Here is a 27,363-nt window from a genome sequence, read left to right on the forward strand (position 1 = left end):
GGATTTGTAAAACTTACTTGAAATCTACTGTTATTCAAAATATCACAATTTTTTAAAAAACTACTACTTTGAATGATTCTAGGAGATTTTGATTTGTTTTTTAGTTGAAAATATTCTCTCTCAAAATCATACCATTTGAGGTAGAATTTTACAGGATTTCATAAGAAGAAGAAAATTGTATTTCCTGGCAAATCAAAATTGAAACGGAAACAATCTCACCTCGTCAACACAAAGCCTCCCACTTCTCTATTCCCTTCTGCCACAACACAAAGCCTCCCACTTCTCCTCCTCCGCTCTTTATACTCCTTGCTGTTCAAGCTTCCTTCTCCTGTGCAAAACTCTGATGTCGTCATCCTTACTTTTCCCATCGCGCACATGCTCTCTACCGCGTTTAACGCCCGATTGCCTCCTACCGCCGCTATGTATTGCTTCACTATGTATTGTGCCATCGACATCTCCTGCATATTTCCAATACAAAAAAATGAATGTGAGTAAAAAAAATACGATCTAGATAGTGCTTTCGTCTGGAAATACATAATAGCAAAAGATAACGCAACTTGATAAAAGTCACTTACGAGAGGTTGATCTTTGATGTCTTTGTGGATGGGGTTCTCGTAATCGTTATGGTGGTCAGGCTGAACGGGGAGAGGGATCAAAGGAGCTCCAACAACTCCAAGAAGGAGCTGGATCTCTGCGTTTCGACCACCAAAGAGTCTTGTCATGTTTGTGGCTGTCGCGGTAGGTTTTGACCAGTAAGACTTCATTTGGTTCCATCCTGGTTTTGTCTTGGACGCAGCAAACAACTCCTCAGGCACTGGAACCTCGAGGACGGTTTCTAACCCGTCTTCGAGGTTGTAATTTGGACATAGTTTCCTCATACTAGCACCAACAAAAACAAAAAGAAAAAAAAAACTGATTGGAGGAATTAAGTATTAGAGTACAAGAGAAGATGTATATAAGTTTAGGGATCTCTTTGTAAATACTTAATCCTAGGTTCCTCTGTTCTAGTATATAAACGATTGTAGCTACTCTCATGAGAAATATAATACAAACATTCCTTATATGGTATCAGAGCTTCGATCAACCCTAAAATTTTTCTAAATCTCGTCGCTCTCTGCTTCAATGGCCGCCTCCACTACAAACTCACCTTCGACTGGTGAAGTTATCTTCACCAACAACACAAACACACTCTTCAACGTCAACACTGCCAACGTCACTAAGCTTAATGATACCAACTATCTCATGTGGAGTCTCCAAATCCATGCCTTGATTGATGGCTACGAGCTCTCTGGTTATCTTGATGGATCTACAAAACCTCCTCCTCCCACTGTCACGGTGAATGACACAACTACACCAAATCCTGATTTCACGATCTGGAAGCGTCAAGATCGTCTCCTCTTTAGTGCTCTCTTGGGTGCTATGGCTACTGCTGTTCAACCGTTGGTGTCTCGTGCTACCACTACTGCTGATGCATGGGCAACTCTTTCTGATACGTTCGCCAAAGCTAGCCGCAGTCATTTTAAACAAATCAAAGATCAGATCAAGGTCTGGACAAAAGGTAACAAATCAATAGATGAATATGTTCATGGTCTAACTGTCCGCTTTGATGAGCTTGCTATACTTGGGAAACCGATGGACCATGAAGATCAAATTGAGAAGATTCTCGCTGGTCTTCCTGAAGATTACAAACCGGTGATTGATCAGATTGAAAGCAAAGATTCTCCCCCCACCATAACCGAAGTTCATGAACGTCTCCGCAATGGCGAAGTCACTCTCCGTGCTGCTTCCACCACTACCCCATTTTTGACCTCTGCTAATGCTGTTCAGTACCACCGTAGAGGTGACTATAACAACAACAATACTCACAACAACAACTCTCGCAACAACACTCGTTCCTCGTCGTCATCTTTCCGCTCCACCAACAACAACCACAACAACAACAACAACAATAACAATCGGCAAGGTAACAACAACAACAACACCACTCGCTCATTCAGGCCCTATCTCGGCCAGTGCCAAATCTGTCACACACAGGGACACAGTGCCCGCCGTTGTCCACAACTCCACTCCATTCAAGCCTCTACTCCACGCAACAACAGCCCATTCACTCCTTGGCAGCCACGCGCAAACATGGTGGCTAACATGTCCTCGCCAGCAATCTTGGATAGTGGTGCCACTCACCACATCACCTCTGATCTCAACAATCTTACCATCCATCAACCATACAATGGTGGTGATGATCTCACCATAGCTGATGGCTCCACACTGCCCATACTCATACGGGTTTACCGCTACTTCCAACTCAAACTCGCACTCTCAAATTAGATAAAATACTTTGTGTTCCTAATATACACAAAAATCTTATCTCCGTATATCGTTTGTGCAATGCTAATCAAGTCTCGGTGCATTTCTTTCCTGCCTTCTTTCAGGTGAAGGATCTCAGTACGGGGGTCCCATTACTCCAAGGTCGGACTGCTAATGAGCTCTATCAGTGGCCGATGATAAGTCCCAATGCTGTTGCGTTTCTGTCTGCTGCTGGTCCACGACCAAGTCTTGTCTCTTGGCACTCACGTCTCGGCCATCCGTCCTCTACCATTTTAAATGCTATTATTTCCTCTTTTTCACTTCCTATTGCTTCTTCCTCTCAAAAACATTTATGTTGCTCTGAATGTCTCATTAATAAAAGTCACAAACTTCCTTTCACTCACTCCACCATTGTCTCCACTCGACCCCTTGAATATATTTTCTCCGATGTTTGGACTTCACCAATTCTTTCTCACCAAAACTATAAATACTATCTGGTTCTTATTGATCATTTCACTCGATATACATGGTTATACCCTCTCAAAAGAAAATCGGATGTCAAAGAAATTTTTATCACATATACGGCCCTTGTTGAGAACCGCTTTCAAACACGCATTGGTCACTTGTTCACGGATAATGGGGGCGAGTTCGTGGCACTAAGGAATTTCTTGTCCACACACAGCATATCACATCTCACCTCACCCCCTCATACTCCTGAACACAACGGCTTATCGGAGCGGAAGCATCGTCACATTGTTGAAACCGGGATGACACTAATGTCGACAGCCTCTATTCCTACAGAATATTGGCCATATGCGCTTGCAACCGCTGTGTTCTTAATCAACAGAATGCCCACTCCTGTTCTCTCCATGCGGTCTCCATTCCAACAGCTCTTCAATGCATCACCAAACTATGATAAACTAAGGATTTTTGGTTGCCTCTGCTTCCCTTGGTTACGACCTTACACACAACACAAACTTGATGATCGCTCACAACGATGTGTATTCCTTGGATACTCCTTGACCCAGAGTGTATATTACTGCCTTCATCCCTCCACAGGTCGAGTATATACCTCTCGCCACGTTCAGTTTATTGAGGATATATTTCCCTTTCGTGATCTCCGACAATCACCGGACACAACAACCACCGTCGCTTCCACTCCGGTTTTGTCGCCGGTTATGATCCCTCTACCTCCGGTGGCATCATCATAGCAACCTCTTCTACCTTCGCTGACCCCTACCACCTCACCTCCGCTCAACACACGTGATTACCGTTTTACGTATCACCGTTGCACTCACCAAGTGGACCAGCCTCTTATTGGGCCTTCCAATTCCTCTCAGGCCCATAATCACTTAAACAACCAACGAGACAACTCAAACCCAACATAGCCCAACAACATTGCTACCCCTGTCTCGGCATCATCTTCTCCGACTACGACCTTGGGATCCCCGGACTCGAACCTTCACCACTCCGTCTCACCGCCGTCTCAGGTATCGTCTCGTAACTCCTCTTCTTCTTCCTCTCTCTCTTGCTCGGAGCCTACTGCTCCCCATGAAAATGAGATGCGTCCCACATCTCAGCCACACCCTTCTTCTACTGAGCCTACTGCTCAACCTGAAAATGAGTTGCGTCCCACAACTCAGCCACAACCACAAATACGACCCCCACCACGCCAAGCTTGTCCTGTACAACCACAGATCCAAAATCAACTTGTTGAGCCACGGCAAAATACCCACAAAATGCAAACTAGAGCCAAAAATAACATCACCAAACCAATCACCAAACTCTCTCTTCAAGTCATTGCTTCTCCTACACAACCGAAGGAACCGACCACCATTACCCAGGCCTTAAAAGATCCAAACTGGAGTCCTGCTTGTTCTCGCGAATACGACGCTTTGAATGTGAATCATACTTGGAACTTGGTTCCTCCTAATGCTGACCAAAATATTGTTGGATGTAAGTGGGAGTTTACTACAAAATTCTTTGCCAATGGTGTACTTGATCGTTACAAAGCACGCTTGGTTGCAAAGGGCTTTCATCAACAATATGGAAAAGACTATGCGGAGACCTTCAGCCCCGTTATCAAATCGACAACGCTTCGTCTCGTTCTTGATGTTGCTGTTAAAAAGTCTTGGCCACTCAAACAGTTAGATGTCAACAATGCCTTCCTACAAGGTGATCTCACTGAGGAAGTCTACATGTCTCAACCACCAGGCTTTGTTGACAAGGATATACCTCATCATGTTTGCCGTCTCTGCAAACCTATCTACGGACTCAAGCAAGCCCCACGCTCATGGTATATGGCTCTCAAACAACACTTACTTGACACAGGCTTCACTAATTCCCTTGCTGATGCGTCTCTATTTATTCATGGTTCTGGCTCAAACATCACCTATGTGCTTGTCTATGTCGATGATATCATCGTTACTGGTAATAACTCTTCTGTTGTTGCTGCTGTCCTCTCTGCTTTCTCTCAACGCTTCTCTATCAAGGACCCAACGGATCTGCATTATTTTCTTGGTATTGAAGTTTCAAGGACATCCCAAGGTCTTCATCTCATGCAACGTAAGTACATAATGGACCTCCTTCACAAGAATAATATGCACCAATCGAAACCAGTTCCCACACCGTTACCGGCATCTCCGAAACTCACACTCACGACGGGAACTCCTCTTGATGATGCATCACAATATAGAACTGTTGTTGGAAGTCTTCAATATTTATCCTTCACTCGTCCAGATATTTCATACGCCGTCAATCGACTCTCTCAATTCATGCATCGCCCCACTACCGATCACTGGCAAGCGGTGAAACGGGTTCTACGTTACCTTGCTGGAACACCAACACATGGTATCTATCTTCATGGTAACTCTCCTATCCTTCTTCATGGTTACTCTGATGCGGATTAGGCAGGAGATATGGATGATTATGTCTCCACGAATGGGTATCTTATCTACAATGGTCGCAATCCTATCTCTTGGTCTTCAAAGAAGCAGAAAGGAGTGGCTCGCTCTTCAACCGAAGCTGAATACCGGGCTGTGGCCAACACTGCCACTGAGGTCCGCTGGCTATGCTCCCTCCTCACTGAGTTGCGCATACGTCTCCCACAAGCTCCGGTAGTTTACTGTGATAACATTGGAGCTACATATCTATGTGCGAACCCTATGTTTCATTCCCGTATGAAGCATATCGCAATCGACTACCACTTTGTTAGGGATCAGATTCAATCCAACCAGCTCCGTGTCTCTCATGTTTCTACAAATGATCAGCTGGCTGATACACTTACCAAACCTTTGTCAAGGACGCAGTTTCAACGTGCATGTATCAAGATTGGCGTCACCAAGCTTCCTCCATCTTGAGGGGGCGTATTAGAGTACAAGAGAAGATGTATATAAGTTTAGGGATCTCTTTGTAAATACTTAACCCTAGGTTCCTCTGTTCTAGTATATAAACGATTGTTGCTACTCTCATGAGAAATATAATACAAACATTCCTTATATTAAGTTGAATGAAGAGACAGAGAGAAAGAGAGAGAGAGAGAGAGAGAGAGAGAGAGACGGGTTAGACGGAGAGCACAAAAAACGAACATGTTAAAACAAAACAAAACATATCAAATCAAAATCTTTCTTAAGACCAAAGTTCAAGATCTGTTTTGTACTTCTTGAGGATAAGGAGCTTACCTGAAACTTGTCAAGAAAGTATAATGCAAGAGACGACGAGTCACTGATCAAACCAAAACCTTCACCTTCTGATTCATAGTAAGCACTGAAGTCAATAAAGAGATAAAAAGGTCCCTGCAAGTAAACAATGCCAATAATAATAAAAAAAGATGAATAAATGAGGTAGTAATAGCTTCGAACATAGAAGGAGAAGTACCTGAGATCTTAACACCTTCGAAATCACCTAAGCTTTTAACCAAGAAATCTCGTTTTTCTCCGTATGCTTTAACCATCTCTGCAATTGTTTCTCCTCCAGCTTTGCCTAATCCAAGTATAAAACAAAGGGAACAGATGAAATAGAAAGAGAGAGGGACGGACAGAGTCATAGAGAATGTTGCAGAGAAGATAGCAAACGGTCTGCTACTAGAGCAATGCGTAAAAAAGACAACACCTCCATCATTCACTTTTTTTTTTGTTATAAAATATCCTAAAATCTCCCGAAATCTAATAATGAAATCCCTCCAAGTCACAAAGTATTTTAAAAGAAATATGTAAAAATTCTAACAAATAACCAAGAATCTTCTAAAACCTCAATCAAATCTTGTAGAATCCTAAAATATTCAAATCCCACTAAATCTCTTAAAATACAAGTTCAATACCCCCTCTTAATGAGTTGTGATGCATTTGTTAAGACCAATGCTTTTTGAAGCTGCAGCCAAGAGACTAGGGTGGAGGAAATGCGAAAAGTATTTGACCACAATGGAGCGTGTTGAAGGGTGCAAGCACATGACCTACCTGCTGATGTAGTGTCTCTCGTGGGTTTTTTTTTTTTTTTTTTCGCAAAGTGTATGCTAGATACTTAGTGAGATTAATTTGTTGTTTTGGTCCTCACAATCGTTGCAAGCATGAATTCTGTTACACCTGTGGGGCTGAGTGGAAAAAGAAGAAGGCGACATGTAAATGTCATCTCATGGTTTCGTTGAATGGAGGTTTTGTTTGCGATGGAGGTATGGTGGTACCTGATATGATTACGGTCATTGCTATGGTACCTTATATGGTTAAGACTCACTGAATATCATGATAACAAAACTCTTTGTTTGATAAAATCTGCACTAATTAGATTTCTAATTAAATCCGGTGTGTGTGCACTTAATAAGAAGAATTAAAAAAAAAAAAAAAAATTTAATCTTTTGATGATTTGTTTATCCGGGCTGCTAGACTCAACTCACTGTTATGTTTTCATTTCCTCTAAACTAGAGTGTTCACACAAAATTCATATTGGGCTCTCAGACACACACTAGCATATCACTAATATCTTCAACATCATCAAAACAAGTCATCTTGTCTTATAAGTTATATAAGAAACTATTTGGAATGATCTATATGGTCAAACCTTGAATGTTTATTTCCCTGAGCGCGAGCATTTACATGTCAGTTTCTTCTTTTTACACGCAGCCCCACATGTGTAATTGCATCACTCCACCTGATGATAATTTACCAAAGTAATTGCAGCTGTTTATAGTCCAAGAGAGGTACTTGAATTTACTTTCTTTTTTTCCAACCTATCAAGTGATTGCTGCTTTGATTTGTATTCACCTGAATTTGGTGTATTGGCTTTATTTCTGTTTGTTTAATTGTTTCTCTGAGCCTTCTCAGATTCAAAACAAGAGCCTCCAAAAAAAAGAACGACGCATTGGTATGTATATGCTTGTTTGGTATTGTTCAGACAATGGAAGCTTGCATATTAACCGAATTGTTGCCTCATTCTCAGGTTTCCTTGACGAACTTGTAGTCAAAGTTTGTATTTTTCTCTTTTCTCTTGCTTGCTTCTTGATGGATTGTTTCCTCTATGCAGATTGACATATTCCTTCAGGTTCTACAAGCTGATGGATGGATCTTTCAGCCATTTGCATTCTGAGCTGGAGGTAAACACACTGATTTCTTACTTTGTCTAGGCACTACCTTCATTTGTGGTGATCTGAATCATCTGATCTCTGGAACCATGAGTGGGGTTACATGCTGTCTTAGCTTTTAGGTTCCCGGGTCAGCTCAACTCTGATCTGAGGAAGCTCGCAGTGAACCTCATCCCTTTCCCTCGTCTCCACTTTTTCATGGTTAGTTTTGCCCTTCTCACCTCCCGTGGATCGCAGCAGTAACGCGCTCTCACTGTCCCTGAGCTCACCCAACAGATGTGGGATTCAAAGAACATGATGTGTGCAGCATACCCTCGTCACGGGCGGTACCTAACTGCCTCGGCCATGTTCCGTGGCAAAATGAGCACAAAAGAAGTGAACGAGCAGATGATGAACGTCCAGAACGAAAACTCTTCCTACTTTGTGGAATGGATTCCGAACAACGTGAAGTCAAGCGTCTGTGACATAGCCTGAGATTCTTCTGTGCTGAAGCAAGGCTCGTGCCCTCAACGTGATATCAACGTGAAGTTAGGACTGGTGATATCACAAAAGGGTAATCACGAAATAACAGTGATAATTTGGTTAGTACAATATTCATTTGTTTTACTACAATTCAAACATGTTTAATTGGTTATTTAGCTCATCATTTACTAACTTAAGATTTGGATGGTTAATATGCAGGGATCATTCACTAGCAAGTTTTGTTCGTACACGTTAATATGCAGAGCTCATCACTTACCATCGACAGTGCTGAAGCAAGGCTCGTGCTCTTGCTCAGGCTCGTTCTCAAACAGTAAGCACTCTTCTTCCTTCTATTCTTGCAAGCATTGGTGATGCAGTTAGCATAGGCATCTGTTGAATCGATTTTGAGTTTTCATATGTTGTTCTGGGTTTAGGCGACGAGAGAGCTTCAAAAGTGTTTCTTTCATATGAAACCAAGCATGTATGTTGAGGGTTTACAACCAAGAGGATGACTCAGATTTTATTAGAGTATGCGTCAAGTTTTAGAGTTGTAACCAAAACATTTTTCACAAGTTTTCAAAAATTTAAATTTTTAGCTTCTCACAAATATTTTACCATTGGACTATATATATAAAAAAAAAAATTCACAAATATTCTCAGTAAATTCTTGAGTTTACATTTTTCTAATTATAAATATAGATAGTCCCTCTTTTTGGGTGTTTACCATTGGAGATGCTCTATGGTATCTATCTCGAGATTGCGCTACCAAAGGTGAATTTCTTTTACTTCAACCCTCTTCTATATATATAAAATTTAAATATATAACCTTTCATGGCAAGACAGGAAATTCGGTGGTAATCTCAAGTAACAAAAATTTTGGACAAGGCACCAAGTTCTTTGATGTTCGTGCCAGTTTGTTGAAGAACGGTTTCAATGTTGTGGTAGTAGATCCTGATACTTTTTGCTCAATATGGATTTGGATGAAAACGTTTAGCAACCCTCTTCTACTTGAATGAATTAATGCTTGCTTTTATGATCTACCAAACAGTCTTTCTTTGTATATGTATGCCTCTTCTTACATTGTGTACAAGTTTGCCATATATTAATCAGTATAATTTGGTCTTTGGTCTTAAGTCTTAACCATATTCTGAAGTAAAACACATATGTAAGTTGTGTGGCTGAGGAGCTTTATGCAGCCAATACTTAAGCTTTCAGGCTGAATTCTTAAATTCTTTGCCCCAGTAAGAGTATCTGTTCCCCATTCTTCAGCCATGCTTTTGATTCCATGCAAAGAGACATCCCAGCATTCTCAACAAAAGGCATATCATCAGAAACAGATTGACCAGCACTGATAACCTGAGTTGCATCAGCTTTTGCCAGAGAAGTAGGTACAGCTAGCTTCACCGGGATGAGTCTTACTCGTTGCTTCTGATCATTAGCCAAGATTCGTGAACCTCTTAAGTAGGTATATTCAACAATTATTTTTTTTCTCGTGAGTATAATATATATGTTGATGGGAAATAGGAATAGAAAAACATTCTTTTGGGCTTTAGAAAATATGGACATGGAATGGGGAGATACAGAATAATAATTATCATTAGCAAATACATGTGGCCCTGTTCATTTCATGGTCGCTGCTTTGGCGAAAACACACGTATCTTGATATGCAAGATTGTGGAGACTAACAACGGCAACTGTCGCAGCGACTCTTTTTTATCAGTTTTACGGTCGCTCCGTTTTTCAGCGACACCAGTAACACCGGCAACACTGGAGAAAGTAGTCGCTGCGACACCTTTTTTAATCTCCACCGTTTCTTTTGCTTGTTTTGACGTGTAATTTTGAATCGCTTGAATGTGTCGTAGCGACTACTAAACGAACAGGGCTACAAGGTCTCAACATATATTGCTACATAAAAAGGCCACATGTTGGAAGACTAATCAAGAACGTTCCAACTCATCAACCAATACAAACTTTTGAGCTCCCAAAAGATCCTTCATCTTTTCCCTAGAAATTAGAGGCCTCTTTCTTTCTCTCACCTTGTTCAGAAGAAGCCACAGTAAGAGTATCCTCTCTCTTCGGCTTCATACCAAATAGGTCCTCCAAAAACAAGGTTGACTTCTCTAGAGGAGGATCCCAATCCGTGTCAGGAGGTTGCCAACCGAAGCTAGAATCGGGTAAAACAATTCCGTAACCAACCCTGTACATACATTCAAAATGCATAATTGTTCCTAATTCTGCCATGTTGTTTGAGAGTACAATCATATTTGCTGGTGCAGGATTATCCAGTGCCCACCCCAAAGCGTCCACTATCAGCGGAGTAGACTTCGAGAAGTTACACCCTACCAAGAATGTAGCGCAAGTAAGAAAATAAATAATAAATAGATAAACGTTGAAAAAGTAATGGAATGATATATATATATTCATTCACCTGGCGGTATGAGACTGACTGAGATACCGGCTTCATCGAATTTCTGTTGCAATTCATCCGACAACGTATCAACGTAAGCCTTGATTGACACTTCCCCAAGATACTTGGCCTCCACGAGTTTTGATTTGATTTTCTTCCCCATGGAAACAGGATCATCGGAACCAGAAGGGATTGGGTAGTCCTCGACGTTCCATAAGACACATGTCTTACCATCTGCGAAAGGAGAACAAATACGCAATTACGAGACAGGAAATATTAAAATAAGATCATAAAGGGATTTGCTATAACAGATGTACGATTAGATACGAGAAAGCTAATCGATCACATGAAAGCTAATCCAGATTATAGACCAAACAATTTCGAGCAGGAGATCTATATATATATATATTTAGAGAGATCTTAGACCATGATTAGTGGAGCAACCCTCCATAGTTACTCTCATATTATTTAATTATATAAATAATTATAAATTAAGTAAAGCAATCCTAAAAGAACTTAAGCAAAATTACCCTATTAATAGAGAACTCCAAAGAAGGTTACTCAAGCATTTAAATAATAATTTTTAAAATTGTATTTATTAATTATAAAACTTTAATTATTTAAAATAACAAAGCAATTATTTAATTTGTTATTATTACATAAAATAGAAAACAATAAAATTTTACAAACTTTGGAATATTAAACAATAAAAACAGAAAAGGAACTTCAGCTTCACGGTCAAGTAACTCAGTTTTGCTTACACCATACACCCTGACTATGTTTTCTAGAATCTACAACACAAAAGGGAAAAGGAAAAAAAACATGAAGCGACTAACTTTTGATTCTTGTTAAAAGCCAGATTTAACAAACATTAACAGATGCATTCTTTAAACAAGAAAAACGTACAGTATCGGGTCGCATGAATAAACTATTCCAAGCCTTTGTATTTCCACCAGCTTCCGATGCCTTTCTTTTGTTCCTCTCTCTTTTGCTTGAATGTTTTTGGCAGGTTAGAAGTGTCATTCCTGTTGAGAAGGGCCATGTTAAACAACTAATGGAAAATCTGGTTCACAAAAATATTACAAGTTGAAAGACCGAAACTTAGAAAGGGTAGGCCACTGACACTTGTTTATCAGACGTTTCACGGTGCTTGGCTGGAAAAATATGCAACAACCGGCCCTGGAAAATTGAGTTATCTAATTCCTCCATTGCCCTGCATCACCATCAAATGTTTTAAAACCTGAACTAACAGCTAGAGATCAACATAAGGTTACTTCTTGAAAAGCAATTACTCAAGACCTCAAGGGGTAACCAACAGCAACAAAATCAACATAACGCTACTTCTTGCAAAGCAATTACTCAGACCTCAAGGGGTAACCAACAGCAAAAATCAGCATAAGGCTACTTTTTGACATGAATAATACCTTGCCGCACATTCCGGAATCGGGTAAAGGATGTAGGCAATTCCTTTGGACCTTTTCGTCTCCTTGTCAAGAACAAGATGGACTTCTGATATCTCACCAAATTTGCTTAAATGTTCCATAAGCTCTTCTTCTCTATTGCATGAGATTATTGACGAGAATCAAAGATGTATAAGATTAATAACAGATAGATAAACAGAAAACAGGGTATATAAAAAGAGCAGAAGATGAACAAGATGATAAGAGAGACCATTTGGGCCTCGTTTAGTTCTTAATGGGCTGCTTAAATATTGTTGTCTAAGCCCTTTAGTCCTTCTCCTATTTAACTCTGTTTGTTCTCTGTAGAACCCTTTTATCGAAGGAATTAACAAAAATGTTTATCTTCTTCCTCAACGTTTCTACTCTTCTCTCCTAATCTTCTCTGATTCTTCACCTCAATCCCTAACTCTTCTGTTTCTTATCTCCATTTCTATTATTATCCTTGATAAGGTGATTTCCATCTTATCAAATGGGTGCTTTCATTGAGAGTTGAACTCAAGGATTTATCAAAAAAAAAAAAAAGTGAATGAATGTCGGTGATGAAGCTTGCGATCGTATCCTACGATCTTGTGAGGAGATTAAGTGTTATGTGCAGGAGTTGGTTCGAACGAATCGCGAGAGACAACAACTCTTATTCGACCTACAAACCGGTGTACATAACATCACGGTGAGCTCAGATCTTCCGTCAGCTAGTCATCAAACCACCAAGGTGAGTCCAGATCCTCCACCATCCGTCCTACAAACCGTCACGGCGAGTCTAGATCGTCCACAATCAGAGCCTACCCCAAGCAAATCCCCAGAAACTTCTCTTGGGACTTCTGTCGAACACTTGGTGAGCACTGCTTTACCAGAGGCGTCTTTCAGTCCTTGGATCTCTGAGCTGCCAACCGCTGTCCAAGCTCCAAGGGAAGGAAGAAAACATGTCACACGCAGCTACCATAAGGTCAGGAAGAAGAAAATCCGTAAGAGGCAACACGTCAACTTCGGTGGAACAAAAATCAGCAAACGTTTTGTGAAGGAACAAGGTAAACCGTTGAGATCTCTTGGGTTTGATTCTGGAATCCAACCGCAAATGTGGTTATACCAGTGGAATCACGATGATGTTAGAATGGGTAGTTACATGGATTCTATTTCTGGTTATGATGGGTCTCAATCATATGGTGTGGATGAGGATGTGAATGTTAGAAGTAGATCAAGGAGACCATCTGGGGTGGTTTCTCATGCTAATACCGTCCATCAGCGTGTGAGTAATGTCAGAATTCATGATTCAAGGGAGGTGAACAGCAACGGTAACTCAAGGAATGAGTCAATGTTCTGGACAAAATCGGCAGAGGCATGGGAAAATAATGGGATGAAACCTCAGCGAGTGAGTGATGTCATTGATGCTGCAGGAATCATTTACATTGGATTTCAAGGATCAACTCTACAACCGAACCATGATGACTTGTTTTTGAAGGATCCAGAATGGAGAAATGGCCACAGTGAGTTTCAAGAAGCTGGGCTGTCAAAGTGCTCTAAGGAAGACTTATTTAAGTGGATCAGCAGCTTGGAGACTTACTTTGTTGCAAGCCAGATTCCTCAAAACGATTGGTTGAAGATAGTGTATTCACTCTTAGAAGGAGAATCAGGTCAGTGGATCAAAGGCTTATGGGAAAAGAATTCACCGACAAGCTGGAAAGAATTTAAGTGGATGCTCAAGGAACAAAACAAGGAGCCACCGAGACCGAGCTTTATAAGCCGTTCATTATACTCAGGAATGCTACAAGAGGGTTTTGTGGCTAGTTACTGCAGAGAGTTTGAGGGTAAGCGTAGAGAGGCCATGAGTATACCAGAGAAGCATGTGTTGGATGTGTTCATACGAGGCTTGCAGCAACCCTTACAAGAGGAGGTTAGAAAATTGCAACCTAAGCGACTTCAAGAGGCAATGGATCTTGCTATATGGCTTGAGGAGATGAGCGGATACACGGGAAAAGAAGCTAGATTACAAGTTCCGGCTGATTTTGGTGAAAATGCAGAGTTAATGAGTCTCACCAGGTTACAGGAGGGTGCACAGCTAAGAAAGGTTGAGGAGAACAGTGATGTCAAGCTACAAGGTACCAAGAGCAAGGTTTTAAGGTTCTGGGGCTCTATCTCAGGTCAGAAAGTGTTGGTAGAAATTGACTCTGGAGCGACACATAATTATATTTCAGAGGAGTTCGCTTCCCGACTTAGGCTTCCCAAGAGAGTGACAAAACCCAGGTCAGTTCGTTTGGGACATGGTCAGATCATCATGAGTGAAAGCACTTGCCAAGGGATCAATTTGTTCATTCAAGGAACTGAAATCATTGAGGATTTTCTCACACTTGACTTGACAAAGACTGAAGTGGATCTGATTTTGGGGTACACTTGGCTATCAAAACTGGGAGAGACTTGTGTTAATTGGCAGGAACACACCTTCTCCTTCCTTAACAACCAGGAATGGATCACTTTATGTGAAAGGGACAAAAAGCTGAAGCTCAGTACTAGAAAGGTCAAAATGAAAAGAGAAGGTGAGCAAAGAAACAATTTGGGGAGGACTGCCTGCTATCTTGAGGACAAGATAGTTGTAAAAGGGGAGAGTAGGGCCACTAGTGGTGAGAGCGTTAGTGACGCAAAACATGAACAGCTGGTGGGTGGAGATTGGAGAATGCCAAGAGAAGAAGCTAAGCTTCAAGTATTTCAAGGAGACTCCAAGGTTCAATGAAAGTAAAGACCTAGGCATTGGAGAAGGAGTTTTAGCACAGTGTCACCAAGCTCAAAGGTTTCAAGGAAGCATCGTTGTAAGAGATCAGATTCTTGCACATGTGTGGAAGGAGAAGCATAAAGGAGAGATTGCAAAGCCAATGTACGTATGGTTTGAGAAGGGTGAAAGAAAAGATTGGCTTGTTACTTCCAAGATGCTGGAAAAGATTCATGGTTGCCGCATGTATTTAGAGATGGGTGCTATTAGGTCGGTGACATCTATTGGGATCTATTTGATAGGTGCAGAATTGACTGAAGGTAAAACGGTAAGTGAAAAAGTTGGAGCAATCACATCGAAGATCAGGTTTGGAGAGTTTTATTTCTATCCACCTTGAGGACAAGGTGGTTCTTCGAGGGAACGGTATTAATAAGAGAGACCATTTGGGCCTCGTTTAGTTCTTAATGGGCTGCTTAAATATTGTTGTCTAAGCCCTTTAGTCCTTCTCCTATTTAACTCTGTTTGTTCTCTATAGAACCCTTTTATCGAAGGAATTAACAAAAATGTTTATCTTCTTCCTCAACGTTTCTACTCTTCTCTCCTAATCTTCTCTGATTCTTCACCTCAATCCCTAATTCTTCTGTTTCTTATCTTCATTTCTATTATTATCCTTGATAAGGTGATTTCCATCTTATCACAAGACAATCCCGTACGTTGCAATGTAAGGCAGGTTACGGACGAAAAGGCGATCAGTGTCAAGTATTGTCATCATCACGAAAAGGCGACCAGCTTTAAACATCATCACATATATACGAGAAGTATCAAGAAAAGACTTGTTGAAATACTTGATAGCTTCTTGAGCTTCTTCAGCACTACGATATCAAATAAAAGCAAATTGTCTACTCTTCCCATCATTGGAAAGCAAAAAGTACAAAAATAACAGAGACTGATTTCAGAGAATCAATAAAGGAACAAAATTTAGTTGTGAGAAGGCTCGAATTTGGTTTTGAAAGAGCATGTTCTTGCAACTGTAGAATTGAAGGGCGATTTTAATCTGCCGCCGACGACGAGAGAGGGCAACGCGAAGAAGAAGATGAAAGGCGGTTTTTAGATCGGAGTGGATATTCCGATGAAGAATTTGAAGGAATGGATGACAAAGCTCAAAGATGAATTGGGTCTGGAACTATGGATTGATTTTTCTGAATCGCCTTCGATTCGCCGTCTGGATCGACATAGAAGAGAGAGGATCGAGCAAGAAGAGAGAAGAAAGAAAAAAACAATTCCTTTTTGTATTTTGCGTCCACGAATCAAAATAGGCCACATTGTGTTACTCTCTGGGTTGCTCAATTCTTTCCCAGAGAATCGATTCTCTACTTAATTGACCAAAAAATGAGTTTTTAATTTGGTTTTTGGGCCCAAATGAAAGAGTAACCATAAGAGTAGCTCCCACTAATGGTGCTCTTACGTACTTATGTATGTATCGAAGTCTGGTCCATATATACTATCGTCAGGTAACCGCGGATCACAATAACGCACCCGCGAATAAGGCTTAGCTTCGTCGGAGAACGACGGATCAGACATAGCTTCGTTGGAGAACGGCGGATCAGACCCAGCTTCGTCAGAGAACGACGGATCAGACATAGCTTCGTTGGAGAACGGCGGATCAGGCATAGCCAGAGATATAGGGTTCTAATTATTGGGTCTAAATGGGTGACATGAATTTTGGTTAATTATTTTCAAAAAGGTAAACAATTTAATATTAATTTTAATAGTGTAAATAATTAACATACTTAAAATGTATAAATAATCTACTTTTTTAAAAAAAAATAACATATCTAAAATGTATAAATAATCTACTTTTTTTTTTTAAAAAAACCTTCAACTGTATTGATTATGAAACAGAGAATACAGAGCTGAATTCAGCCAAAATACAAAGAGGAATTGAAAAGTACAAAGAGAAATCTATGTTCCTATCACGCTGAACTTTGGCTAGTTTATCCGCTAAATGGTTCGATTGCCTTGAAGTCCATCGGAAAACGACATTGTCAAATCTTGTTGCCCATCCTTTTATCTCTTCTATCCAGTTATAGATATCAAAGCGAAGAGAAGAGCTGTTGATCGCCATTACCAAGCTTTGACAGTCTCCTTCAAAAATAACGTTTGTGTACCCATTCCTCCATGTTTGTTGCATAGCAAATAATAAACTTTGACACTCAGCTTCAAAAGCTGACTTGACTTTAGCCTCCGTTACTTAACCTGTTTCTTTAAAATGTCCTTGATCATCACGAACTATCCAGCCGGACGTTGCTTGTCTGTCACCATTGAGAAAGCTGCCATCATAATTACACTTAACCCATCCATAAGGTGGTTTTTGCCAGTTAGAGCTGTTCCTTCTGCTACTGATGGTAGAGCATGGGACCTGAGGACTAACTCGTGAGGGCGGAGGGATGATAGCTAGCCATTCATCCATTTCTTGCTTAGCTTCCTTCAGCAATCTCTGCCAACTGTGATTAATCTTCTGAAAAATGAGCTTGTTACGACTTGTCCAAATTTTCCAAAGAATCCAAAACGGAAGAAGGGAGAGACGGTTATAGTGACTCCTCTGTTTATGAAAATCTAGGATCGCCTTGATTTTGTTGTCGAGATGCTCATTTGGGTTTAGGAGACTTCTAATAGGGATAATAGAACTCCGCCAAACCTGCATAGCATGGGGACAAGTAAAGAAAAGATGTTCGGTAGTTTCAACAACATGAACACATCTTTTTCAAAATGGGTTTGTAGAGATATGACGTCGCTCTAATTCATCTCCTGTAGCCAAAGCGCGAGAAGACATACGCCAGAGAAAGTGCTTGAATTTTGGAGGAAGTTTTGTTTTCCAGATATCTGTTTTTATTTGTGGATTTCCATAAGGAGGTCTGGCTTGAAATTCTTGCTCTGGAAGATGGGTTGCAAGCCAATAGCCAGAATTGACAGAGTATATATCATTTTCAGTATAGTGCCATCCTAGGTAGTCCTGATTCTGCCAATGACTTTTTTTAATCAAGAGAACATGATTGACATCATCTGGATGGACCTTCTCATGAACTAAACTCTCATTCCAACCGCTTCTGCTTGGCAAGAAAAGAGTGTTTACTGTGGACGAGTCGCCTTGTATATTCTCAGCTAGCCGTGGGGGTCGAGGAGGGTGTACTGGCAACCAAGGATCTGTCCATGTCTTGATGCTTGTTCCAACACCTATAGTAAAACGTAGCCATTTTTTAAGGAGATCACGACCAACAAGTACAGATTGCCAGCCGAAAAAAGGTTGTGTTCCTCTTGGAGCATCGAGTATGTTTGAATCTGAGAAGTATCTTCCTTTAATTATTGGGTCTAAATGGGTGACATGAATTTTGGTTAATTATTTCCAAAAAGTAAACAATTTAATATTAATTTTAATAGTGTAAATAATTAACATATCTAAAATGTATAAATAATCTACTTTGTTTTTTTTAAAAATATTTAAAATCTTTTCTTGATGAAAAAATTAAGAAACATTTATTTTGAAGAGAAAAATAAATGTAAGAGCTTCCAAGTTCCAAGTAATATGAACTACCTATAGGTTCGAACCCGCACATACGTGCGAAATTATGTTTGCGTAGTTTTAAAAAGAAAATTGAAAATTTCACATAAACTTCTTCTCAAATCTAAATGGGTGATATTTATAAAAAAAAAATATTAAGATATCATTTAGGTAAGTGATATTACGTGTATATTATTCTAAACTAGTCCAGACATTTTCAACATTTTGTTTAGGGGTGTTAAATCAAATTTGGATTTGGATTCGGTTCTGGTTTCATTTAGTTTACATATTTAACCTAGATGTATGTATTTGAGAACATGATACCCGTTGTGTCTTGTACGCATAAAAAAATTTCGTCCATAATTGTTCTCTTTTAAATAATTACATGTTCGACTATATTTATTATAATAAATTTAGACGGAATACTCATATTCCCTGTCTATAAGTTTCATTTTTATTAAATTAATAGATATTGTAAAGAGAAATAAAATAATTTTGTAAAATTCTCTAGATATATTAAAAAATACTCAAAATTCTCAAAAACCTGTTACATAATTGATCGTTATATGTCATATAGTCAAACCATTATCCAAAATTAGTGAAAATTTGATAAAGGAATATACCTACCCAAAATTTTTGATTCAAAACCGTTATCTGAAAAGTCAAATCCTCTTTGTTATTTTTTTTTTTGTCAAAAGTTGTTCGCATAATGTTTTTCATTATTCGAATTATCTATTTTCATCCTAACACTAAAAATAGACTGAACTTTATAGAAAATATTATTTTTAGTTAATAATGATATTAGAGTAATCAAAATTTAATTATGGTTTATGAAAGTATATGAACTTAGTAAACTGAACCACTTGAAAAATAGGTAAAATTTTAAACATTAAATTATACATGTGTGGTATAGCTTTTTAGGGAAATTGACGTTTATTTGCAAAACGAGAAGATAGAAAAGTCATAAATGTAAATCATAACAATAGAGTTTTTTTTAAGCTTTTCTTTATTGTCCAATATACATGATACTTTACGTATTTGATATATACTAGGACCTGTGCTAAAACACGGATTGAAATTCATTTTATTTATATTGCACTTTTTATATAAAATTAATTTATATGATTGTTTAAAAATGTGTTTTGGACAATATGTGGTTGTCTGTAACCGTACCCGTGCTCGTACACAGTTAAAATCTAGTGATTAAAATCAACCTGTGTTCTAGCACTTCCGTGACTGAAAATTTCTCAATGATTTTTCTATCCCTTTTTGTGAGAACTTTCTTAAATTTCGTAACATCCTCCTTCTTCACCCCTGCTTGGATTTTGTTACCATGTAAAAAGAAGTATAATCTGAAATCACTCTTAATCCGCGGAAGAGTGATTAAGTTTTGAGATTTTGTTATATCCCTTTATATATATATATATATCATAATATTTAGTGATCCTATACTTACTAGCAAGCTACCCCAATCAATAACAAACAACGTATAACAAATAAAAAAATCCAATAAACCAATAAAGAATAATGAAAAACTTAAATCAATTTCAGGAACAATCCAAAACATAACACAAAGTCATAGAACCAACAATCTTGACAATCGTTCTAGACAACTATGTTCCCCTCTAACATCCTATCAAAGCACAAAACAATCAACCAAACCTCTAGAACATTTTCCTCTTCATAGCCTTGATTCCACGATCACACTTTGCCTTTACCTGTGCCACAACACAAAACAGAGGCATAAGTATTATCAGAAATACTTAGTGAGGCAATCCTTTCATCTACTGGGCTATATACACAAGCAATAAGATCTCTCATGACACAATCAACAAACAATAAAAAAACCAGGCAATACATAAAGCCAACACGTCATCAGCCGCTGATGAAGGTTGGTGTCGATCGACACTTGCGGAGGGTGCATCGACCACATAACATCTGTCGATCGATACCACCTTGCATTGATCGACGCATGCTCGACATTTCACGAAATCCCTAATTGCATTGACCGACACCTCCACATGACATTGATCGATGCTCCTAGGTCAAACGCGCTGTCCTCGCATCCGAATCTCGCCTCCAAGCTGCTCCCATCCATCCCACACGAACCCAGGAACATATCTAAGCCTCAAGAGTCACGAAAACACATAGAACTCACAAGAAAACAATCACATATCACCCAAAAATCACAGAAACAAAGATCTTAGCTTAGATAATCCATGTTCATGCACTCACTTTTGCCAAACGACGAGATCTCACCAACAATGATGAAAAACACACCACCACAAGCTTCTCCACAAGTATCCTGACTTCATCTCTACTTTCAGAGAATTCAGCACCCAGCGGGGTGTTTAGATGTTTCTGTTGATGTTTTTATCGGATTACTTGCATCATCATCTCCCTCAAATACAACAACACCGGAGAAACATAGCAAGAGGATACAAAACTCAACATGCATGTCTTTTGGGTTGTTCCCCTCGGCTACAACATTTGCTTGAATAAGTTCACTCTCATGACCAATAAGATAAACTAAACCAGTTTTGTTAGCTACATTCATTGCTCACATCACCATTCGAGTTAACAACTACAGTTCTAATCCGACAGTTTGTGCATTCCCTAAACTCTTTTCAGCTTTCACTTTGATATCTTCAAAGTCAGTCTTAGATATCATTGAGCCTCCAAGTCAATACCCTCAAGCTGAATTCTTAAATTCTCGGCCTCAGTAAGAGTATATGTTCCCCATTCTTCACTTTTAGATGTCTCAGAAAGAAAAGAATTCAGAGAACAACTCGCTTCCATTTCGACAATCCATAGGGACCATCTTGCACATAACCATTAGCTACCATATTGACTTCCAACAATCAAAAACCTTTTGCTGATGGTCGCGTGGACAATATAGTGAAACCTCTATAAATTAATAATGTTGGGACTATGAAATTTTATTAATTTATAGTGATATTAATTTATCTATAAATTAATATTTATTATCTTATAGTATAAATTAATAATTATTAATTTGTAGATATATATATTAACTGTTTTCTTATAATAATAAACAATTTTAGCAAATTTAGATTATACTTTCGAATGTTATAAATTTTATGGTTTTAGTTTTGAATTTGTAATATGTATAAAATATTATTGACAATAAATTACAAATACTATAAACAAATTCACTTATACAAATGATATACATAAATTCAAACTTATATAAAATAAATTTAGGTGTCGTATTTTAATAGCCTATAAAGCTATCAAATGAAAATATGCATATCAAGAAATTGAAAACTTTAAAATAATTTAGCTATTTTATTACAAGTTGTAGAGTATTTTATATTATTACAGTTAGATATGAGCTCTAAGAAAAAATTCAAAGTTTTAAAGCACAAACAAACTTGAATATCAAACACAAAAGTATCTGGCACTGTATTATGAAATATTTAATAATATCAAATACTATATAACAAACGAAATAATCTAACTAAAAAAAATTAACGAGAACAATATGTAATTGTAATTTTTCACTATAATAACAATATTTTTTAGCCTAGCATTTCTCCTTAAGATGTCCAGGTTTCTTGCAATTATCAAATATGAGCTGGTTCTTTCCATCATTCCTATAGTAGCCCTTGTTTGCAACAACTACCTCTCCTTTGTTGGCTCCTGTGACACCCCGGTTTCAGAGACTTGCGGAGATGTTTAAAAGAATTGATTTGGCCACCTATGTCACCAAAGTGTACTTACCTTTTCGGTCAAGGGGCCTGATAAAACTCCAGAGTTAAGCGTGCTTGAGTTTGAGTAGTCTCAAGATGGGTGACCTTCCGGGAAGTGACTGTCGGAACTGTGTGAGTTAGGATAAAACACAAGGAAAGATCATGTGGTGATTTGTAGGGACGGTAACAAGTCTTTAAAACCTCCCGGACGTAGCAAACCGGCCGTCGGATATGGATGGGCTCACGGGCCTAGTGAGACGACATGAGGCCCATTAAGAAAGGTGGGCCCATGGACTAGATTGACATGGGGCCCACTAAGAGGTGGCGGTCGGGATGTTACAAGTGGTATCAGAGCCAAACCCAGACGAGTGTGGACTCGAGTGGGCTCACACCGTCGGGGTGACAGTCTTGGTATGCAACGAGGACGTTGTGATCTATTAGTGGGGGTGAATTGTGACACCCCAGTTTCAGAGACTTGCAGAGAGATTTAAAAAAAATTGATTTGGCCACATATATCACCAAAGTGCACTTATCTTTTCGGTCAGGATGGGTGACCTTCCGGGAAGTGATTGTCGGAACTGTGCAAGTGAGGACAAAACACAGGGAAAGATCATGTGGTGATTTGTAGGGAAGGTAACAAGTTTTTAAAGCCTCCCGGACATAGCAAACCGGCCGTCGGATATTGATGGGCTCACAGGCCTAGTGAGAGGACGTGAGGCCCATTAAAGAAGGTGGGCCCATGGACTGGGAGTGGACATGGAGCCCACTAAGAGGTTGCGGTCGGGGCGTTACAGCTCCAAACAGACCAATGGAACCATGCTCCTTTTGAATTTGATTGCACACATCGTCGAGACTTGGAAGCTTGTCCGAACGAAGAATATGCTTGATGAGGTCCTTGTATGATGAATTCAACGTCAAGAGCAGGCCAAACACCTTGTCTTGTTCACGGCGTTCATTTAGAACCATTGGATCCACCGAGCTAGGCCATAGCATTTCCAACTCTGCCCAAAGAAATTTGAACTTGCCAAAGTGTTTAGTAAACTTCATGTCTTCCTGGTTGAGATTGTTGATTTCTTTATTTACCTCAAACACACGACTCAGATTAGAGATATTACCAAACACAATCTTTAGGGTATCCCAATGATCCTTAGCCGTCTCACAATCTTTAGGGTATCTCAAGAATCGAGGCATCTAAGGAATTTTGGATAAAGGCTAAAACACTTTGTTTCTCTTGGAACCACTTGGTGTTGTCACACACAACGATCTCCTTTCCTTCTTGTTTGGTCATCGTCTCTTTCACAGCTTCATTGCTCTCAATGTGCTTCCAGAGCCCTTGACCGCACAATTTTTTCTTTGTGGTTCTTGCCCATAGCAAGTAGTTTCCACCTTTAAGTGTAACAGGGAAGATTACGGTTTTGCTGAGATCCATGATCGGATTCTGGTGCGGAAGATGAAGAATTGAGAATTAACACAAGAGGAGCGTTACTGCTCTAATACCATGTAAGAATTACGAACAAGTGAGTATGAGAAGAATATATAATGAAATAAAATGATCACGAGAGAGAGAGAGAGAGAGAGAGAGAGAGAGAGAGGGCGGCTAGGTTAGAATAGAGGAGAAGGAGAGATTCTCATTCCTTGAATAGTAATAACCTAGTTACAAACTATTTATAGGGATACAATGGAGTTTATATAAGACTATGTACAATGGGGGTGTTGAATTATAAATTCAACTGTTGAATTCATACAATGGGGGTGTTGAAAAATGAAAAAAAAATCTATGTGATTAAACCATGTTGAATTCTTTCAACATGTTGAATAAACAAAAATGGGAACCACTAGGACACATGATGCATTATTATTGGTTGTTAAAAATTCTTTATACTTTTAATTTCATCCTAACTATTTGACATCATTTATTTTATAGTAATCAAAATTTTATTTTATCTTTCTTTACATCAAAATTTATTATTTTTCATATTCTATAAATAGAGTTTTGTTTCATTATATTTGAACATATAAAAATAAAATAATAAATTAAATAAAGTAAGGTGTTAAACTTTATTAAACAAAACCATTGTAGATGATAAAAATTGAATGGATGTTGAATTATTAGGTGGAGGAAAGAGAAAATGATGTGGAGTGTTAAAAAGTAAAAAGTAGAGTGTTGAAAAAAAAATCAAATGTACATAGTCTAAGGAAACTACTAGAATGTACATTTATAACGTAAGAAGAACGCGTTCTTATATCCTAAGAATAACATGTTCTTCTATCATAAGGATAACGCGTTCTTATAACATAAGGAGAACGCGTTCTTAGTGTGTTCATGTTCACACTAGAATGGACTACAAAGTAAGCAACTCCATCAATATGTTGTGTAATGTTGGTTTGAGATCTATTATCAATTATAGTCAGTTTAGCTAATTGCTTTGAATTTCTTTTCACGATATTGAACATGGTCAAGGCCTCTTGATGTATATCTCAAAAGTAATAAGAACAGACCTGATGATAACTGAGAAGGTGAAATTTCAGGCCTTAAAGGAGGATTCCGGTAGGTTGGGATGGTTGTTCCGGAAAACACATCGACCAAAAAATCTTGACTGTCCATTCCCTGATCCTCTTCTATAGGTTTCCCTCGCATCCTTGTGACAAAATATTTTGTTTTTTCTTTCCTTCTCACACTAGATGAGAAAAACTATGGATCACTCACATCAGAATGATAAGTTCTTGGCTCAAATTCTTAATTAATGAACTATCGACCTGTCTTTATTCCTAACTAGGAATCTGTATGCGCAATGCGTGAGTTATTTTTTAAGCTGAATTCTATTAGAATTATAAAAAAGAAAAAGACTAATATGGTAGGAGTAGCGTTCATCACATAAATATGTGGATCAGTTGTAAACAGGCTTTTCCGCATCCATAGCATGTGGATCAGAGGATCCAAGTTCCGGCTCTCTAGATTTCGATCCAAGATCCAAACTGTTTCTCTTTAGAAACTTTACCACAATCTCAAAGGAATCAGACTCTGTCATAATAACGCTTCTTATTTCTTCCCGCCGCCATAAGGGAAATTGATAATCAATTTATTGGAAAAGAAAGTCTGAAGAATTGGTTTATTGAAACAGTGTGACCAAATCAAATAACAGATTTGGTTAAAACAGAGTCTAAGGAATTGAATAGATAAGGGGGGTGGGGGAGAGGGAGAGACATAGAAGAGGAGAATTCATAGATTCCTGTCATCATATTATTTTTGGGGATAATTCAATAAATTTATAGAAGATGATAAATTTGTTGGGCTTAGTTAACATGACCCATTAATCAATTGTTTAAACATGGGATAAAGGGAAAAAAAATGACAGGAATGCCACATGCTAATCAGTTAGAGCTTTCTTAGAGGTGGAAGCCTACTTTATTATATAAGATGTATGAAATTATTATACAATGAGCATTTATGAATTATGATTGATAATTCGGGTAGTTATCAAGATTTGTTCTGTCACATTTCAATTTATGTTTTACTCTTTACTGATTGTATTTGTAGCATTTGTAGACATATTGATTGATGTAATTTGGGAATGTTATTCATTTCATATATACTCCATCTGTTTAAGTTTGTTATATACTTTATAAGTTTTTCTTTATTTTATTTTATTTGATTTTCTAAAGTTTCTATGTAAAATTAATGTCTACTTAGTATGTTATGATTATTTGTATTATGCACTTTTATTTTTATTGGATGGTTTTTTTTATAAGTATATTTAAATAATAATAATATCTTCTGTTCAAATAATAAATATTTATAATTTCTTAAACTTCATGTTTTAGTTATTAATAGATAATATTTATTGGTTTAATTATCGTTTTATTTAATATATTTCATCCTATAATCGACTCCTTTTCATTTGATCAATCAATTTATATTAATAGCTAGTCTATTCCAAAAAAAATGTAAATAAAGAAAGCCCAAGCCGCTCTCTCTGGCACGAAACCCAAGATTTCAAACCTCAGCGTCGCTGGGAAACTGATCAGGTATCCTCGTGCTCTCCTCTTCTACCTAAGCCCACTCTTTGTCTGTTTCGACGGTGAACGTCCCGGAGGTCCACCAAGTCTTCGCTCAATAAATCCGGCCATGCCTCAGCTTCATCCCATCCATCTCCCTCCGTCTCTCCCGGTGGTTTCTCACAGTGAGGTGATTCTCACGAGTTACCAGCCCCCAAATGCATAATCTGAGACTCCAATTCGCCTTCCTCACCTTGTCTTTCGTCCTTGCCACAAGCGCCCCTTGAAGTCAATTGTATCATCTCTCTTCTCCTTGGATCTAGGTCCCCTCGCCAAGCCGGTTGTTTGGTCGCAGTTGGAAAGGAGCTCTGTGTTGACGACGGTGCTGTACAAGACCTCGACAAGCCCCCAAGACCCAATCTCTGTACTTCACAATTCCAGGTTTGTCCCAAGTCTCCTATTGCTTTCCCGTAGCATACCTTTGGGTTGATTTATTGCTTCAATTGTCCGAAGACTGCAATTCGAACTTAGACACCCATCGCTGCTCTGTTGTTGCAAAGCTTACTTGAGAACCCTGCCTTTTGAATCGCTTAGGGTCCCTACCTTTGTACACCATAGATTGATGAGGACCGGCATTATGACCTCTTCTCTGTTGAGAGAAGGTTACCGGTTCCTCTCATATCTACTCTATATGTCTCAGCTGTGCTCCCGAGTATCCCATTTGCTACCCTGTACTAGTTGCTCTGAGACCGGAAGCCTCAGGAAGCTCGGCATTATGGTCTTCTCTCCAAGGAAGGAGATTACCGAAGCCTTCCTACTCTTCCCTACATATCATCCTTATGGTCTGAATGTTATCAAAAACAAATCAAAAAAGCTAGGACTGATGATCTACTCTGGCAAAGTCTGAAGAATATCGGCACTATGACCATATCTCATAGAAGTGTGGTTACCGAAACTTCCTCCAGAAAGCCTTTCCCAACTTCAATCCGTCTACCACCCTCCTCCTTGCCAATGAGCCAAACAAACCATTGTGTCTCTCGGCTTTGGAAACCCTTTCAACGTCCCAATGTCAATTTGATAAGGACTATCAACCACATTTCCACCTTGTTTGTGAATGTGGCGTCAAAGCACCTTGAGCTCGCTTGCGGTTTGATGCTCTGCTCGAATCTCCAACACCTCTTGGCCATGACTA

General features: G+C 38.9%; 3 protein-coding genes and 1 pseudogene across 3 annotated transcripts; 1 reads left to right on the forward strand and 3 right to left on the reverse strand.

Moving 5' to 3' along the window:
* Window positions 1-223: 223 nt before the first annotated feature.
* On the reverse strand, window positions 224-905 carry LOC104789606 (uncharacterized; annotated as a pseudogene).
* Window positions 906-11,325: 10,420 nt separating this feature from the next.
* Window positions 11,326-12,372, reverse strand: LOC104787649 (multiple RNA-binding domain-containing protein 1-like). The gene is made up of 4 exons (XM_087450163.1): window positions 12,170-12,372; window positions 11,869-11,958; window positions 11,652-11,770; window positions 11,326-11,536 (listed from the first exon to the last, which is right to left on the reverse strand). Exons 1-3 carry the CDS (start codon window positions 12,286-12,288, stop codon window positions 11,674-11,676), a joined length of 306 nt encoding a protein of 101 aa, XP_087306289.1. The 5' UTR covers window positions 12,289-12,372; the 3' UTR covers window positions 11,326-11,536; window positions 11,652-11,673.
* A 149-nt stretch (window positions 12,373-12,521) lies between these two features.
* Window positions 12,522-15,486, forward strand: LOC147943844 (uncharacterized). The gene has a single exon (XM_087450162.1). The coding sequence runs from the start codon at window positions 12,732-12,734 to the stop codon at window positions 14,925-14,927; it is 2,196 nt and encodes a 731-aa protein (XP_087306288.1). The 5' UTR covers window positions 12,522-12,731; the 3' UTR covers window positions 14,928-15,486.
* Window positions 15,487-17,154: 1,668 nt separating this feature from the next.
* On the reverse strand, window positions 17,155-17,607 carry LOC147943845 (uncharacterized). The gene has a single exon (XM_087512386.1). It carries the CDS (start codon window positions 17,605-17,607, stop codon window positions 17,155-17,157), a length of 453 nt encoding a protein of 150 aa, XP_087368512.1.
* Between the last annotated feature and the right edge of the window lie 9,756 nt (window positions 17,608-27,363).

This window comes from Camelina sativa, chromosome 5 (assembly GCF_030686135.1).
Source record: "Camelina sativa cultivar CO46 ecotype springtype chromosome 5, ASM3068613v1".
NCBI classification, from domain to species: domain Eukaryota; kingdom Viridiplantae; phylum Streptophyta; class Magnoliopsida; order Brassicales; family Brassicaceae; genus Camelina; species Camelina sativa.